At 46.1% G+C, this 19,088-nt stretch overlaps 1 protein-coding gene across 1 annotated transcript in view; it reads left to right on the forward strand.

The window, feature by feature from the left end:
• Window positions 1–589: 589 nt before the first annotated feature.
• Window positions 590–19,088, forward strand: part of pdcd6 (programmed cell death 6) — a 32,206-nt gene continuing 13,707 nt past the window's right edge. The window contains exon 1 of the mRNA XM_055651238.1: window positions 590–824. Within this exon, the coding sequence (XP_055507213.1) occupies window positions 724–824 (101 nt within the window). The 5' untranslated portion in view covers window positions 590–723. The remainder of the gene's footprint in view (window positions 825–19,088) is intronic.

Consider the following 19,088-nt stretch of genomic DNA (forward strand, 5'->3'; position numbering starts at 1 on the left):
ACGCATCACGTGACGGTGTGTGGGCCGGGTTGACGCATCACGTGACGGCGCGTGGGCCGGGCCGACGCACCACGTGACGGTGCGTGGGCCGGGTTGACGCACCACGTGACGATGTGTGGGCCGGGTTGACGCACCACGTGACGGTGTGTGGGCCGGGTTGACGCACCACGTGACTGCGCGTGGGCCGGGTTGACGCACCACGTGACGGCGCGTGGGCCGGGTTGACGCATCACGTGACGGCGCGTGGGCCGGGTTGACGCATCACGTGACGGTGTATGGGCCCGGGTTGACGCATCACGTGACGCGCGCGCGCGCGGGGAGGGTTGACGCACCACGTGACGGTGTATGGGCCGGGTTTGACGCACCACGTGACGGTGTATGGGCCGGGTTGACGCACCACGTGACGGTGTGTGGGCCGGGTTGACGCACCACGTGACGGCGCGTGGGCCGGGTTGACGCACCACGTGACGGTGTGTGGGCCGGGTTGACGCACCACGTGACGGTGTGTGGGCCGGGTTGACGCACCACGTGACGGTGTGTGGGCCGGGTTGACGCACCACGTGACGGTGTGTGGGCCGGGCCGACGCGACGTGACGCGACGCTGGCGGAAGCAAAGGTCTTAGCTCCGCTGTAAGATCTTTGGGCGGAAGTGCTGGTGTGGAGCGCGCGGCGCGGGAGCCGTTGGGTTGGCAGCAAAGCGAGAGCTGGTTGTTGTTCCGAGCGATGGCTTATCAATACCGGCCGCAGCAACAACAACAACAACAACAACAACAGCAACACAACGGCGCCAGCGACCAGAACTTCCTCTTGTCCATCTTCCAGAGGTACCCGACCGCCCGGGGAGGGGGGGACACCGGGGACGTTGGGCGCCGTGAGAAGTTGAGCAGTGGAGACACTGGTGGAGACTGGGGGTGGCGGAGACCACTGGAGAGGGGACCGACCACAAGGAGGCAGAGGGGAGACAGTGGGGACACTTTGGGGGGGGGGGGGGGAGAGGAGGGTAATAGTCCTGGAGGTGGGGGGTAGGGAACAGTCCTGGAGGGGAGGAGGGTAGAGGGACACTCCTGGAGGGGAGGGGGTTACTCCTAGAGGGGGGGGGGGGGGGGGGTAGAAGGACACTCTCGGGGGGTAGGGGAACACTCCTGGAGGGGGGGGGGGGGGGTAAGGGGACACTCCTGAGGGGGGAGGGAGACATTTTTGGAGGGTAGGGGGACACTCCTGGAGGGGAGGGAGACACTCCTGGAGCGGGGGGGAGGGGTTGGGGACACTCCTGGAGGGGAGGGAGACACTCCTGGATGGGGAGGGGGGTAGGGGGACACTCCTGGAGGGGGGGGTGTTAATATGACTCTTAGAGGGGAAGGGGTAGTAGGAGGATACTCCTAGAGGGGAGGATAGGGGACACTCAAAGAGGGGAAGAGCAGTGGGCACCAGGGAGGAGGAGGAAGTGGTGGTTTGGCAGATATACTGGCGTCAGGGATGGTGGGAAGACTGGGAAGGAGGAGGAGGATGAGGTGGTGGGCTGTGGGGGCATAGAAGAAGAGGTTGATGTGACGGGCAAGAGGTGTTGATGTGGCGGGGGCACTGGGGAGGAGAAGGTGTAGGGTTACTGTGTGGACACGGAGGTGACGTGGCAGGGGCACCTGAGAGGAAGAGGTAGTGTGAAGTGGGCACTGGGAAGATGTCCACTGGGGGGGAGGGGTTGGAGCAAGAGGTGGGCTCCTGGGGTAATTGGGGTGGAGGAGGCAGATGTTGGCATGGGGAAGCAGATTTCATAAGTGAGCATGTGAACAGGGAAAGAGAAAGATGGATTGAAAGAAGTGAAAATAGTCATTAAGAATGACATCAATCGGTTAGCTATGATGATTTCAGGGTTCTGCTTGAATTTGTGTTTTTATTGCAATCTGGTCATTAATGCATGCCAATATATCTACATGCTGTGTGACTGTAGCTATTAGATGCAATTCAGTCCATTGTCCAGGTTGTGAGTACAAATAAGTTACACATGCTGGAAATCTGAAATAAAGATGGGAAATTATCTGACCCTGACCCCAAACGTCACCTGTCCACGGTTTCTGGAATGCTGCCTGACCTGCTGAATTACCCCAGCATTTTGTGTCTTTTGCCTTCAAAATGCTCAGATTACATTTGCTAATTGTTTATACTAAATTACATGGAAAATAGTTGAATAGTGAAAACCGCTAAATACTCAACTAGGATATGATTTTGATGTTATTTTATTTTCAAAGTTGAGCGTAGTCATATCGCACAGAAATAGGATGTCCCATCTACACTAGTCCTGCCTGCCAGGTATTAATTTGGCCCTCAAGCTAAAATTCTACATCAAAGCTCACTTCTTACCTTCCCAAGTGATGCCTGATTATTTTCACTAACATACTGACGACATTCATTACACAAACAGGCGACATGGGTAAAATAAAAAGGCAGAACGTAAGAGTTGCCGCCTTCAGTATGTATCAGTATATCTTTATTGTCATTTCCTGAGTACTCACATACCCAGAGGAAACAAAAAAACGTTGCTCAACCAGGGTCCATTCAGTGTGCAGTAGAAATAACAACAAATAAAAATAAATGAAAATACATATATCATGAACAAATTTAAATTTAAACACTCTACTCTCTACTAAACATCAACAGGCGTTCCGATCGACAGCTGCTGCAGTGTGTCCAGGTTGGTGGTTGGTGCGCGATACTTTAGCGGGGGGCTAAGTCCGTTTATCAGTCTTATAGCCTGCGGGAAGAAGCTGAGGAGCATCCTGCTGGTTTTGCAGCTAATGCTCCTGTACCTCTTCCCAGATGGCAGGATGGAGAATATGTGGTGCGATGGGTGGTAGGGATCTTTGATGATGGAGATGGCTCTGTTGATACATCTCTTCCTGTATATGTCCAGCAAGGAGGGGAGTGGAGCACCAATAATCCTGCTGGCGGTCTTCACAATCCTGTCAAGTTGGTGCCGTTCGTACGCCTTGCAGCTCCCGAACCAGGAAGTGATGCCGTTGGTTAATGTGCCCTCGATTGTCCCCCTATAAAAAGTTCGTAGATGTGTAGTGGGGAGACCTGCTTTACGTAGTCTTCGGAGAGGGTGTAGTCACTGCTGGGCTCTCTTGACCAGTGCTGTGGTGTTGGTTGTGGACATCAGGTCATCTGACAGGTGGAGTCCTAGGAACTTCACGCTGCTGACCCTTTCCACATCAGCTCCATCGATGCGCAGAGGTGTATGGTGTTGTTTTTCCGCCCTCCTGAAGTCAACCACCATGTCGTTAGTTTTTCCCACGTTGAGAATGAGGTTGTGGGATTTGCACCATCCTGTGAGCAGCTCCACCTCCATCCTGTACGCCGACTCATCATTGTCACTGATGAGACCCACTACTGTTGTGTCATCAGCGAACTTGTTGATGAAGTTGTTATTGAGTCTAGCAGTACAGTCGTGTGTAAGCAGACTAAACAGCAGGGGGCTTAAGACACAGCCTTGGGGCGAGCCAGTGCTCACAGCTATGTTTTTTGATGTCCTACTGCCCACCCTGACTGTCTGCTGCCGTTGTGATAGAAAGTAGGACCCAGTTACATGTGCCAGCATCAACCCCCAATAGCTCCAACTATTGCTCCAACTAGCCTTACAGCGCTAGAGGCCCAGGTTCGATCCTGACCACAGGTGCCGTCTTTACGGAGTTTGTACATTGTCCTTGTGACCGTGTGGGTTTCCTTCCACATTCCAAAGATGTGCAGGTTTGTAGGTTAATTGGCTTCTGTAAAGTGTCCCGAGGGTGTAGTTTAGAACTACTATGCGACTAATCACTGTTTGGCATGCAGTTGGTGGGCTTAAGAGCCTACTTCCATGCAGTATTTCTAAAGTAAACTTTCCCAACAGAAGCTGTCAGGAAAACATTGAAGTGTTTGAGATAATTGTATTGCATTGTGTTTTGACAGATTAGTTTAAAGGTTCATTATTCCTTCACTTCAGTGAGTTCAGACAAGATGACACAAAGTGCTGGAGTACTCCGTGTTAGGCAGCATCCCTGGAGAACATGGTAGATACGTTTCTGTGTGAAGACCCTTCTTCAGATGTTAATCTGCTGAGTTACCCCAGCACTTTGTCCGTTTCTGTATTGACCATTATCTTCATATAAACCATATAACAATTACAGCACGGAAACAGGCCATCTCGACCCTTCTAGTCCGTGCCGAACACGTATTCTCCCCTAGTCCCATACACCTGCGTTCAGACCATAACCCTCCATACCTTTCCCGTCCATATAACTATCCAATTTATTTTTAAATGATAAAAACGAACCTGCCTCCACCACCTTCACTGGAAGCTCATTCCACACAGCCACCACTCTCTGAGTAAAGAAGTTCCCCCTCATGTTACCCCTAAACTTCTGTCCCTTAATTCTCAAGTCGTCCCCTTGTTTGCATCTTCCCTCCTCTCAGTGGGAAAAGCTTATCCACGTCAACTCTGTCTATCCCTCTCATCATTTTAAAGACCTCTATCAAGTCCCCCCTTAACCTTCTGCGCTCCAAAGAATAAAGCCCTAACTTGTTCAACCTTTCTCTGTAACTTAGTTGCTGAAACCCAAGCAACATTCTAGTAAATCTCCTCTGTACTCTATTTTGTTGCCATCCTTCCTATAATTAGGCGACCAAAATTGTACACCATACTCCAAAATTGGCCTCACCAATGCCTTGTACAATTTTAACATTACATCCCAACTTCTATACTCAATGCTCTGATTTATAAAGGCCAGCACACCAAAAGCTTTCTTTACCACCCTATCTACATGAGATTCCACTTTCAGGGAACAGTGCACAGTTATTCCCACAGTTATTCAGTTCTTTATTTCTATAGTGTAGCCAAGATGGTGCCAAGAAATGGTGTGGCTACAGGAGAAATTTGGCAGTGGAGTTGAAATGTCCTAAGTAAAGTATCCTTTATTGTCATTCAGACTTTTCAGTCTGAATAAAATTTCGTGCCTTGCAGTCATAACATAGAATAAAATAACGAAACACACAATAAACACAGTAGTCCATGTCTCTTCCCTCCTTGTTCTCCCTCTGTGTTGAGGCAATCCAGGCTTCCGATGTTGTGACCCCGCCGGGTGATGGTAAGTCCAGCAGCTGAATCCTGAGAAGATTCTGAGGATGCAGGGAGAAGTGTGCTTCCTTCTGTGGTGATGCAGAAATTGTAACTGAAGTAAAGCCAGAGAGGTTAGTTAGTTGCAGCACTGGCTGGATTTTGGATCAATCCCTTTCGGAATCTGTGCTAATGGCTCAAATTAGAAATGGAAAGTGTTATCAATAGTTTCATTGTATATGATTCAGGATATAGGTGTCATAGTTGGAGTCATTGGGTACACTACTGGCTGCAAACCATAGTTCAGCAAGTCAATACATTCAAAGTTGCAAATATCATGGAAAGTATGAGCTTGAGTGGGGGGGTGGGAAAATACGTTGGAAAAATATCTAGCATTTACTCAGTATAATGTAGAAGCCAGTTGAGCTTTTCTGACTGAAGATTTTTGTTGCCATTTTTACCTTTTTTATAACATTTTGTGATGCTTGATCATTCTGCTTTAAGTAGGACCAAAAAACAACATTGGATTCTTTGACAATGGCAGAATTCCCATGTATGAAATGTTTGATATTAAATGCCAGCTTCAGATTTTCTTGCCTTTAGTCAGCATTTATAGCATTTGAGTATGGAATTTTTGTTTGATACGTGACCTGTATTGCTTACCGTTGCTAAGTAACGTTGCTTGTAAGGATTAACCTTTAGTTTTCACATTTTCACTTCACTAATCAATTAGTTGTACATTGTGAAATAGTATGGGTTGTTAAATTTGTGGATACTTAAAACAGTTTCACTTTGGGACAAATGGACTGAGTCATTTGGTTTAATTTAATTGTGAAATCCTGAGTTTAAGTCGGAGATATACAGCACGGAATCAGGCCCGTCGGCCCAGCTTGCCCCATCCACACCTGCCCACGTTTGACCCATATTCCTCTAAACATAGAAACATAGAAATTAGGTGCATGAGTGGGCCATTCGGCCCTTCGAGCCTGCACCGCCATTTAATATGATCATGGCTGATCATCCAACTCAGTATCCCGTACCTGCCTTCTCTCCATACCCTCTGATCCCCTTGGCCACAAGGGCCACATCTAACTCCCTCTTAAATATAGCCAATGAACTGGCCTCAACTACCCTCTGTGGCAGAGAGTTCCAGAGATTCACCACTCTCTGTGTGAAAAAAGTTCTCATCTCGGTTTTAAAGGATTTCCCCCTTATCCTTAAGCTGTGACCCCTTGTCCTGGACTTCCCCAACATCGGGAACAATCTTCCTGCATCTAGCCTGTCCAACCCCTTAAGAATTTTGTAAGTTTCTATAAGATCCCCTCTCAATCTCCTAAATTCTAGAGAGTATAAACCAAGTCTATCCAGTCTTTCTTCATAAGACAGTCCTGACATCCCAGGAATCAGTCTGGTGAACCTTCTCTGCACTCCCTCTATGGCAATAATGTCCTTCCTCAGATTTGGAGACCAAAACTGCACGCAATACTCCAGGTGTGGTCTCACCAAGACCCTGTACAACTGCAGTAGAACCTCCCTGCTCCTATACTCAAATCCTCTTGCGATGAAAGCCAACATACCATTCGCTTTCTTTACTGCCTGCTGCACCTGCATGCCTACCTTCAATGACTGGTGTACCATGGCACCCAGGTCTCGCTGCATCTCCCCCTTTCCCAATCGGCCACCATTTAGATAATAGTCTGCTTTCCCGTTTTTGTCATCAAAATGGATAACCTCACATTTATCCACATTAAACTGCATCTGCCAAACATTTGCCCACTCACCCAGCCTATCCAAGTCACCTTGCAGTCTCCTCACACCTAACACTGCCCCCCAGCTTAGTGTCATCCGCAAACTTGGAGATATTGCCTTTAATTCCCTCATCCAGATCATTAATATATATTGTAAATAGCTGGGGTCCCAGTACTGAGCCTTGCGGTACCCCACTAGTCACTGCCTGCCATTGTGAAAAGGACCCGTTTACTGCTACTCTTTGCTTCCTGTTTGCCAGCCAGTTCTCTATCCACATCAATACTGAACCCCCAATGCCATGTGCTTTAAGTTTGTATACTAATCTCTTGTGTGGGACCTTGTCGAAAGCCTTCTGGAAGTCCAGATACACCACATCCACTGGTTCTCCCCTATCCACGCTACTAGTTACATCCTCGAAAAGTTCTATAAGATTCGTCAGACATGATTTACCTTTCGTAAATCCATGCTGACTTTGTCCAATGATTTCACCACTTTCCAAATGTGCTGCTATCCCATCTTTAATAACTGACTCTAGCAGTTTCCCCACTACCGATGTTAGGCTAACTGGTCTGTAATTCCCCGTTTTCTCTCTCCCTCCCTTCTTAAAAAGTGGGGTTACGTTTGCTACCCGCCAATCCTCTGGAACTACTCCAGAATCTAAAGAGTTTTGAAAGATTATTACTAATGCATCCACTATTTCTGGAGCTACTTCCTTAAGTACTCTGGGATGCAGCCTATCTGGCCCTGGGGATTTATCGGCCTTTAATCCATTGAATTTACCCAACACCACTCCCCGACTAACCTGGATTTCACTCAATTCCTCCACCTCCTTTGACCCGCGGGCCCCTGCTATTTCCGGCAGATCATTTATGTCTTCCTTAGTGAAGACGGAACCAAAGTAGTTATTCAATTGGTCCGCCATATCCTGGTTCCCCATGATCAACTCACCTGTTTCTGACTGCAAGGGACCTACATTTGTTTTAACTAATCTCTTTCTTTTCACATATCTATAAAAACTTTTGCAGTCAGTTTTTATGTTCCCTGCCAGTTCCCTGCCAAACCTTTCCTATCCTTCTACCTGTCCAAATGCCTTTTAAATGTTGTTATAGTTTCTGCCTCAATTACCATCTCTGCCAGCTCATTCCTATGCCCACCACCCTCTCCGTGGAAAAGTTGTCCCTCAGATTCCTGCTAAATCCTTTCCCTCTCATCTTAAACCTATGCCCTCTGAGTCTTGATTCCCTTATTCTGGGTAAAAGATTTTGTGCATCCGTCCTATCCATTCCCCTCATGATCTGATAGACCTCTTTAATATTACCTTTCATCCTCCTACACTCCAAGAAATACAGTCATAGCCTGTCCAACATCTCGCCATAGGTCAGATCCTCATTCCGGCAACATTCTCGTAAATCTTCCCTGCACTCTTTCTGGTTCTTCCAACATCTTTCCCATAACAGGATTACCAAACTGAACACTGTAGTCCAACTGTGGTCTTGAACACCTGTAACATAACATCCCAACTTCTGTACTCAAAACCCTAACTGACGAAGGCCAAATGTGCCGAAAGCCTTCTTGAACACCTTATGTACCTGTGGCGTAACTTTCAAGGAGCTATGTATTACACTCCTCATCCCTCTGCTCTACAACACTCCCCAGGACCCTGCCATTCACTGTGAAGATCCTGCCTGGTTAGACTGCCCAAAATGCAACAGCTCACATTTAACTACGTTTACTGGAGGCAGGTGGAATAGCTGGCACAAAAGCCATTGATATACAAAAATAAATAACTATTCAAGAGACTGTCTCTTCTGGGGCTCCCTGGAAGACATTGAAACATATTGAAGGTGATTTTACTGCTGGAAAATAACCTAATCTTTATCTTTTCACATCAAAGTGTACAACGTTTAATTTTTATGCATATGTTCCCTCTGCCATGCATTTCCCCATTCACTTAGCCTTATATTTATCCCTTTGAAGCTTTTTGCATCCTCTTCTCAACGGACACTGCCACTCAGCTTGGTCTCATCAGCAAATACTGCTGTACTTCACTATATTTGATTCTTTCATCCAAATTAATGATATAGATTTTGAACAGTTGTAATACCAGTCATAATGCCACTAGCTTCCCGCTATTCTTGGCTTGGTGATCAGTTATTTATTCCTATTAATTTGTTATCATTAACTTGTGTTCAATTCATGTCAATATTAACTCTACACCCAAGTGATCTAGTGTGTTTCGTGATCTCTTTTGTAGCTCTCATCAAAAGCTTCTGCATCCAAATATGCAACATCCTATAGTGTTCCCACTTATCTCTTCAGATGGTTACAATCTCAAGAAAAAACATCCCTCAAACACAATTTTCAGTTCATAAATCTATGATTACTACACCCAATTCTATTATTACATAACCCCCCCCACCAATTTTCTTAATAGATTCCCACATTTTCCGTGCCATGGATGTTAAGGAACATCTTTAAAATATAAAGATGTTTAGGAAGAGAATTGTTGAGTGAGCCAAAGTATTGAATGCCTACCTGCTAATTGTGGCCTGACTAGACAGGTTATCATGCAGATTGAATGCATGGGGTTTAAAGGGCAAAAGGGGATTAATATTAGGGAGATGCAGGATTTGGAAGAATTTGAAAGCAAGGTGAGAATTTTAACTACACCATGCATGATGTACGATTGTGTTAGTGTGTTGCATTTCCCAAAACATTTTTTTCAAGTGCACTGAAGTTCAACAGAAAAGGTTTGTTTTGCATGCTATCCAATCAGATAATGTTATACATCAATACAATTAGTCAAACTCAAGTACAATAAAGAAAGCAAAGGGGATGATACAGAGTGCAGAATATAGTTATCAGCACTGTGGTGAATCAGTTCCATACACAAAGTCCAATGTCTGCAATGGGGCAGAGGTGAATCGGACAGTACCATACTTAATGGAGGAAATGTCCAGAGGAACAGTGGGGAAGAAGCTGTTCCACCGTCTAGTGGTGCACACTTTCAAGCTTCTCCACCTTTCGTTAGCCGGGCGCAGGGGAGAATAGTCGTCTAAAATAGCAGACTTGGATGAGGATTTCAGAAGTAGCTGAGAAGATATCTGGAATAAATTTCCTTTATACCTCTATGGGGTCATATTTTCAATGTAGCAGTCATTTTTTGCTAGGATAGAGCATTGCTTGGGATAGGTGCATAGATGGATTTGCTTGACTGCATTGGATGAAGCTACTTACAATTGAGGTTGACGTTCTGTTTTTTTCACAGAAACATAGAAACATAGAAAATAGGTGTAGGAGTAGGCCATTCGGCCCTTTGAGCCTGCACCGCCATTCAATGTGATCATGGCTAATCATCCAACTCAGTATCCTGTACCTGCCTTCTCTCCATACCCCCTGATCCCTTTAGCCACAAGGGCCACATCTAACTCCCTCTTAAATATAGCCAATGAACTGGCCTCAACTACCTTCTGCGGCAGAGAATTCCAGAGATTCACCACTCTCTGTGTGAAAAAGGTTTTCCTCATCTCGGTCCTAAAAGATTTCCCCCTTATCCTTAAACTGTGACCCCTTGTTCTGGACTTCCCCAACATCGGGAACAATCTTCCTGCATCTAGCCTGTCCAACCCCTTAAGAATTTTGTAAGTTTCTATAAGATCCCCCCTCAATCTTCTAAATTCTAGCGAGTACAAAACGAGTCTATCCAGTTTCCATTTATAATCTGATCTGATTCAACCAAGTTCACTGCTTGAATCTCATCCATCTCTTCTATCACCCATCCCCCACCAGCCCATGCTTGTTTACCTATATTGGCTTCTGACTAAACAACACCTGGGAGCAAACAAACAAGATGAGAGTTTTAGTAATATAGTAATAATAATATATACTAGACCAGGTGCGGACCCATTGGGCCTGTCCCCCAAGGCAATAACCTACCATAGCTCCCAACTGCGCATGCGCGGCTGATGGGTTCCTGTTGTGTTAGAGATCCCTGTTGTGACACGAGTCATGGCAACCCTCCCTCAACTGTGCAGGCGCGGCCGGCCAGTGGGAGTGCGACTGCGACGTTTTTATAGTTCAACATGGCAATTACCTGTAAAATATGTTCAATGTAAATGCATCTCACTCGCCCTCTCCAGTCCCCTATTCCTCTCCTCCATTATCCTCCCTCTCCCCATCCTTCACCAACCATCCTTTGCATCCTCCCCTCACCCCCTCCCTCCCGTCCTACCTCATCCCTCCCCCATTACCTCGCCATCACTCTTCCTACCCCATAATCCTCCATCCCCCCTCATCCCCCAGCACTCCCTCCTCTTCACCCTCCTTCTTTCCCCTCTCCTCGATTTTAATTACCGTATATCCCGGCACTGAAGACGCAATTTTTTTTTACCCTAAAATAAGGCCCAAAAATGTACCTACATCTTGGAGGCCGAAGGTTAGATTGTTAGCCATTTTAAAACATGGGGGGGGGAGAGCAAGCGAGTCGACCTGGGAACTGCAGCCATTCGCGGGGCATGCAGCCGACCTGGGTGTCACAGCCAGACCTGGGGCAAGCGAGCCGACCTGGGCGCTAAACCAAACCCTTCATTCTGTCCCGCCAACCTTTTTCAAACTTTAGCAACTCAAAATGGGGACGTCTTCATTGCCGGGAAATACGGTAGCTATTTCATTCATTATACGTTGTTGCTATTAGCTAATTTAAAATAAACCAAAATAAATTAAATGATGAAACTACCTTAATTAGACAACGTGTTTGCCAAGGACAAATTGGATCAAAGGACTTGTTTCTGTGCTGTATAGCTCTTGCCCTATAACATCAGTGAAATAAAGGTCATGTGTGTTGAAAGGATGATATGATTTTTGTATTACAAGATAATATGTGCAGAAGAGACCAACGATGGTCTTAAAAGTATTGAATGCTGAGGTTGGGTTAAATTGAGCAGATTAGTGGCTTTTCTAAATCTAATAAGACATTGATAATTTCAGATTCGTTGATCTTAAAATACATTTTATAAGATTAGTTGAGGCATTTACTGCCACAGGAGGATGAGCTAGAGTTTGCATCAATCATGTTTTTTTTTCAGGATTTTTGAAATCTATTTAGATTAGTGAAGATTTGTAATTTTTCTTTGGGCATTGTTGGAGTTTCAGCACAAAAAATTCCAAGCAATTTTGACTTTTCCACATCTTGTTCTTAAATTAGTTATTCCTAAGAAAAAGATTAGTTAAAACAAATGTAGGTCCCTTGCAGTCAGAAACAGGTGAATTGATCATGGGGAACAAGGACATGGCGGACCAATTGAATAACTACTTTGGTTCTGTCTTCACTAAGAAAGACATAAAAAATCTGCTGGAAATAGCAGGGGACTGGGGGTCAAATGAGATGGAGGAACTGAGTGAAATCCAGGTTAGCCGGAAAGTGGTGTTAGGTAAATTGAATGCATTAAAGGCCGATAAATCCCCAGGGCCAGATAGGCTGCATCCCAGAGTACTTAAGGAAGTAGCCCCAGAAATAGTGGATGCATTAGTGATAATTTTTCAAAACTCTTTATATTCTGGAGTAGTTCCTGAGGATTGGAGGGTAGCTAATGCAACCCCACTTTTTAAAAAGGGAGGAAGAGAGAAAACGGGGAATTACAGACCAGTTAGTCTAACGTCGGTAGTGGGGAAACTGCTAGAATCAGTTATTAAAGATGGGATAGCAGCACATTTGGAAAGTGGCGAAATCATTGGACAACGTCAGCATGGATTTATGAAAGGTAAATCATGTCTGACGAATCTTATAGAATTTTTCGAGGATGTAACTAGTAGAGTGGATAAGGGAGAACCAGTGGATGTGTTATATCTGGACTTTCAGAAGGCTTTCACCAAGGTCCCACATAAGAAATTAGTATACAAACTTAAAGCACATGGTATTGGGGGTTCAGTATTGATGTGGATAGAGAACTGGCTGGCAGACAGGAAGCAAAGAGTAGGAGTAAACGGGTCCTTTTCGCAATGGCAGGCAGTGACTAGTGGGGTACTGCAAGGCTCAGTGCTGGGACCCCAGCTATTTACGATATATATTAATGATTTGGACGAGGGAATTGAATGCAATATCTCCAAGTTTGCAGATGACACGAAGCTGGGGGGCAGTGTTAGCTGTGTGGAGGATGCTAGGAGGCTGCAAGGTGACTTGGATAGGCTGGGTGAGTGGGCAAATGCATGGCAGATGCAGTTTAATGTGGATAAATGTGAGGTTATCCACTTTGGTGGCAAAAACAGGAAAGTAGACTATTATCTGAATGGTGGCCGATTAGGAAAGGGGGAGATGCAACGAGACCTGGGTGTGAAAACTTTAAACATATCATATCTGCCTGAAGAAGGGTCAACACAAAAGTCACCTATCCATGTTCTCCAGAGATTCTGCATGATTCGCAGCATTACGCCAGTGCTTTGTCTTTTTTTTGTGTAAACTGGTTTCTGCAATTCCGTGTGTCTCTAAACATACTTTGGTGAGAGGGAGATGCAATGCTGAGATTCTCCCTTGTCTCCACCAAGATTTTCATATGGAATTGTACTTGATCTCTGTAAAATCTCACTAGCCCTACTGGTGGCGATTTGCTGCACTCTCTTACTTGGAGTGTGCCATTGCTTTTTCTGCAGTCAATGAAATTGGGAGGATTTCGAGACATTGTATGTTCTATTTCAAGCTCAACCATGCCCCCATGCCTTGTAATTAGGTCCCAGTTGAGAAGAGACTGGATAAATGGTCCTGTTTCTTGGAAGGTTTCTGACAGAAGTCACTCAAATACATGGCCATCATAAGAGAGGACTCCTAAGGACCAAAGAAACATAGAAAATAGGTGCAGGAGTAGGCCATTCGGCCCTTCGAGCCTGCACCGCCATTCAATATGATCATGGCTGATCATCCAAATCAATATCCCATACCTGCCTTCTCTCCATACCCACTGATCCCTTTAGCTACAAGGGCCACATCTAACTCCCTCTTAAATCTACCCCAGCCTGTCTGAATGACTACCATCCGGTGGCCCTTACCGCGTCATGAAATGCTTTGAGAGGCTGGTGAAGAAACACATCTGCGCCTTCCTCCCTCGCAACGTGGACCCGTTACAGTTCGCATACCATCCGAACAGATCCAAGGACGATGCGGTCTTCCAGGTTTTGCACACCGCTCTCTCATCTTGACAGCCAGAAGGGGGGCTATGTGAGGATGCTGTTCATAGACTTCAGTTCAGCCTTCAACACGATAGTCCCCACCAGACTGGCCGGGAAGCTAATGGAATTTGGGCTCAACACCTCCCTGTGTGCCTGGGTCCTGGACTTTCTCACCGCCAGGCCCCAGGTAGTCAAGATGGGAGGGAATACATCAAAGTCCCTCACCCTGAGCACAGGATCGCCCCAGGGTTGTGGCCTCAGCCCCCTATTGTACTCCCTGTACACACATGACTGTGTGGCTAGGTTCAGCTCCAACTCAATAATCAAGTTTGCTGATGACACTGGTGGTGGGCCTGATCTCAGACAATGATGAGAAGGCCTACCGGGAGGAGGTGGCTGATCTAGCACTCTGGTGCCAGGATAACAGCCTCCTCTTGAACATCAAAAAAACGAAGGAGCTGATCGTGGACTTTAGGAGGGAACATCATCCGAGGACGTACACTCCATTGAGGATAAATGGGGATCCTGTGGATAGGGTGAACTGTTTTAAATATCTGGGAGTCCACATCTCTGAGGATATGACATGGACATCACACGCCTCAGCACTCGTGAGTAAGGCAAGACATCGCCTTTACCACCTCAGGCAATTGAGGAAATTCAGAGTGTCTCCGAGGATCCTCCAGTGCTTCTACGCAGCGGTGGTGGAAAGCATCTTGTCTGGACATATTACCATCTGGTTTGGTAATTGCTCTGCCAAGGACAAGAAGGCTCTGCAGAGAGTAGTGCGTTTGGCAGAACGCACTATGGGAACTTCACTCGCCCTCCCCTGCAGGAACTATACATCAGGAGGTACAACTCCAGAGCCAATAAAATCATGGGACCCCTTCCACCCCTGCAACGGACTGTTCCAGCTGCTACGGTCAGGCAAACTCCTCCATTGCCATGCTGTGAGAACGGAGAGGTTGAGAAGGAGTTTCTTCCCAGAGGCCATTAGGACTGTAAACTCCTATCTCACCAGGGACTAACTTTTACTGTACCACTCTACTGCATTTTTTTAAATTGTTTTTTTTCCCTTTTTCCTTCCGCCCACAATATTTAATATGTAAAATAATATGTGATTCTGCTCCATTCTTTTTTTTTTTGTTTGTTTGTCTTTTTGCACAAAGTCCGCGAGCATTGCCACTTTTCATTTCACTGTACATCTCGTATGTGTATGTAACAAATAAACTTGACTTGAACTGGCCTCAACTACCTTCTGTGGCAGAGAATTCCACAGATTCACCACTCCCATGTGATTGTTTACTGACATTTTCAGTGATGCAGACACAAAGCTGGAGTAACTCAGTGGGACAGGCAGCATCTCTGGGAGAGAAGGAATGGGTGACGTTTCGGGTGAGGACCCTTCTTCGGACAGTCTATTTTTGTGAACTCATGTGGATTCATGGAAAGTAATTCAGCAGATAATGAGGATTGAATGTACATCACTTCTAAAGAGAGCATGCACACTCGACCTGACTAGTAACATAGTGAAATTGCTCAATCAGGCACTAGACATCAAGGACAATCTATCAGTACCCAACTCTAAACATTAAATTACTGAAACTTATTGAGGTGTGAACATTTTGAAAATTATGGCATTGTAATTTGAAAATGTTGGGAATCCCAAACCAGCTCTGCAGCTTTATAAAGATCACCATCTCCATTTCCCTTAATCTATTGCGAGCAAAGCCATACAACATATTTGTGAGAACAGTACTTTGGCCATGCTGGCGCCTTGGGCAATATTGATCAATTGATACTTTATTGTCACATGTACCTGGTGCAACAAATTTTTTTGTTTTGCACACAGTACACAAGTAAACAAAGAGCCGCCACGTAAAAGGCGAATCTTGATAATTAATGACTTTACAGCCTCCACCTGCTCCTACTTACTGTAGCAGAACTCTTCCTCTGTGGGTTCGTCGATTAAATCTGCCCAATGGTAGGTGGTAGATACTAACCAGTGACAACATTACATAAGTATTCAATTTAGTTCCTCTTCCCTCTCTTCCCTTCCCCCCTTTTTGTTCTCTCTGCATTAGGTCCCTCACATTAGGTCCCTCTTTGGTCTACACACACGCACGCACGCACGCACGCACGCACACACACACACACACACACACACACACACACACACACACACACACACACACACACACACACACACACACACACACACACACACACAGAAACAAAGTTGCAAGACAGGAACACTGAACTTTTCACTGCTGCAGCAGGCAGGGGAGGTGCAATTGAGGGAGGCAGGGGAGTGCTGGAAACTTACATTTGGCAACGGCTTCAGTTCCATTGGAGGAGACGGGTGCATGGTGGAATATTGGGTTGGGGGTCACACCATTGGGGGAGCAGACCCAACGGGTCTGCACTTGGTCTAGTTAATATATAAAACTCAAATCCATTCGTCCGCCTGCAGTACGGATCCCTTCCTGCCTTTTGATTCGTTGACGGCTGCTCCTTCCTATCAGCTTCCAACACACTTCGAAACATGCTCGCAGATGTCCAATCGGAATGGATTCATTTGCATGTACGGCTGCCGGCTGCATTTCTTCCTTTGATTCATTGCCACGCCCAATCCAGACGCTCAATCTCCGAGATATTTTCCATTTCGGTAGAGATTTCGCTTTTCTTTCTAAGTATCCGCTCCTCATTTCATTTCGCCGTGTTGAAGTACACGTTTTTAATCAAATCCTTCTCCCCCCCCCCCTCCACCCACCCCCAAGTATTTCAAAAATAAACAGGCTTCTCCATTTACATGTCAGCTGTGTCATTGGATTTTTTTTTAAAGAGGCAGGGCCGTGCTGGAATCTTACTTTTGAGAACGGCTTCAGTTCCATTGGAGGAGACGGGTGCATGGTGGAATATTGGGTTGGGGGATCACACCATTGGGGGAGCAGACCCAACGGGTCTGCACTTGGTCTAGTTAGAGCTTATTTTTTCCCTCGGTTTAACTGCCAGCAAGCACGTGCATGTTTTCCCCATTGGAGGAAAGGCAACCTGGTCTATCTTCAAATCCACCACCTTATCAATACATAGTGTGACCCACCATTTTGCTGTTTGTTCCAGAGAGCACAATGTCCCAGTGGTACCATGCAGCTTTTTTTGTGACAGTGGTTAGTATTTACCACCTACCATTGGGCAGATTTAATCGACGAACCCACAGAGGAAGAGTTCTGCTACAGTAAGTAGGAGCAGGTGGAGGCTGTAAAGTCATTAATTATCAAGATTCAAAGTGTGGGTTTGGAGGAAATGGCCCTGGGTGAACGAGTTCCGCCTCAGCGAGATGCTGTAAAGCAGGGATATAGAGACATTACGGTGAACCTTTGATTGCTTAATTATGTTACTGGAGGTTGACAGTACTTGGGTACGTGATACTGTACTGAGAATCAGATACTTTTGAAGAGTTCAACTGGAACAAGAAATTGACCAGTGCGAATTGTCAAACTAAGTGTTTTAATGTTGCCATTTCTATCTGGAATGTAAAAGAATCTATTCTTTATTATGTAAAAGAATATGTGTGTTATGATTGTGTTTATAATTTGTTTGGTTGTTTTGTTGTTTGTCTTTTGCACAAAAGTCCGCGAGCATTGCCACTTGCATTTCACTGCACATCTCGTATGTGTATGTGACAAATAAACTTGACTTGACTTGACTTGGAACATTTTAAAATGGCTGGATAAGAACCTTTGTTTTAAAGGCAAAAATAATTAACTCAGTGACGGTCAGTGAACCTGAACTCAGACATTACCATCCGAATAGTGCCAATCAGGTGGGATTAGATTAGATTAGATTAGATTAGATTAGATTTGGTTATTGTCATTCAGACCTTTCGGTCTGAACGAAATTCTGTTTCCCTGCAGTCATACATATAATTTAAAAAAATGACAAAACACATAGTCAACACAAATTTAACATCCGCCACAGTGAGTTCACCAAACGCCTCCTCACTGTGGTGGAAGGCAAAATCTTTAAAGTCTCTGGCTCTTCCCTCTTTGTTCTCCCTCTGCGCCGAGGCGACGGTTCAAACTCCGCGGGTGGTCGCTGCCTCGCCACAGCTCAGAGGCCGAGTCGGGTCTCCGCTGCCGCTGCCGCTGCCTCCACCACAGCTCCAGGGCCGAGTCAGGTCTCCGCCGCCTCCACCATAGCTCCAGGGCCGAGTCAGGTCTCCGCTGCTGCTGCCGCCGCTACAGCTTCGGTGCCGAGTCAGGTCTCCGCCGCTGCTGCCGCTGCTACAGCTTCGGTGCCGAGTCAGGTCTCCGCTGCTGCTGCCGCTGCTACAGCTTCGGTGCCGAGTCAGGTCTCCACCACTGCTGCCGCTGCTACAGCTTCGGTGCCGAGTCAGGTCTCCGCTGCTGCTGCCGCTGCTACAGCTTCGGTGCCGAGTCAGGTCTCCGCCGCTGCTGCCGCCACTACTGCTCCGTTGCCGCCAGCCCCGCCACTAGGCCTCGGCACAGACGGAGACGGGGGATACGACCGAAGAAAAAGTCGCATCCCCCGAAGGAAGAGGCCAAAGCATGTTTCTCCCACCCCACCCACATACATACACAACTTAATAAAACAAAATTAACTAAAACATGACAAGGAAAAAAAAAAAAAAAACACGGACTGCAGGCGGGCCGCAGCTGTTAAGCCAGCGCCACCATCTTGTAAAAAAAAAGAAAAAAAAAAAAGTTGGCAGTATAGACAGTTGGCAGTATAGACAGAAAAACAAGGGCTAGCTTTCCCACAGAATGGATCTTGGTTCGCTTTGGATAGTCTTCTCCTGCTGGCAGGGGAACATTGAGCAAGGGAAGATTATCGTAGAGGGAAGATGGTTATCATGGACCGATGCAAGGCTTTAACCCGAAACATCGACCATTCCTTCACATCCACAGATGCTGCTCGAAGCACCAAGTTCCACCAGCAGATTCCAGTGTCTACAGCCTGTGTCTCACATGGATCATATTGTCTGGAATCGTAATATCCTGCCGAAGAGGGGATGTGAAGTCATTTTTTAAAAATAAGTGGCAATATTGGGATGCAGTTTGTTATTTAGAAC

This window comes from Leucoraja erinacea, chromosome 2 (genome assembly GCF_028641065.1).
Source record: "Leucoraja erinacea ecotype New England chromosome 2, Leri_hhj_1, whole genome shotgun sequence".
NCBI lineage: Eukaryota > Metazoa > Chordata > Chondrichthyes > Rajiformes > Rajidae > Leucoraja > Leucoraja erinaceus.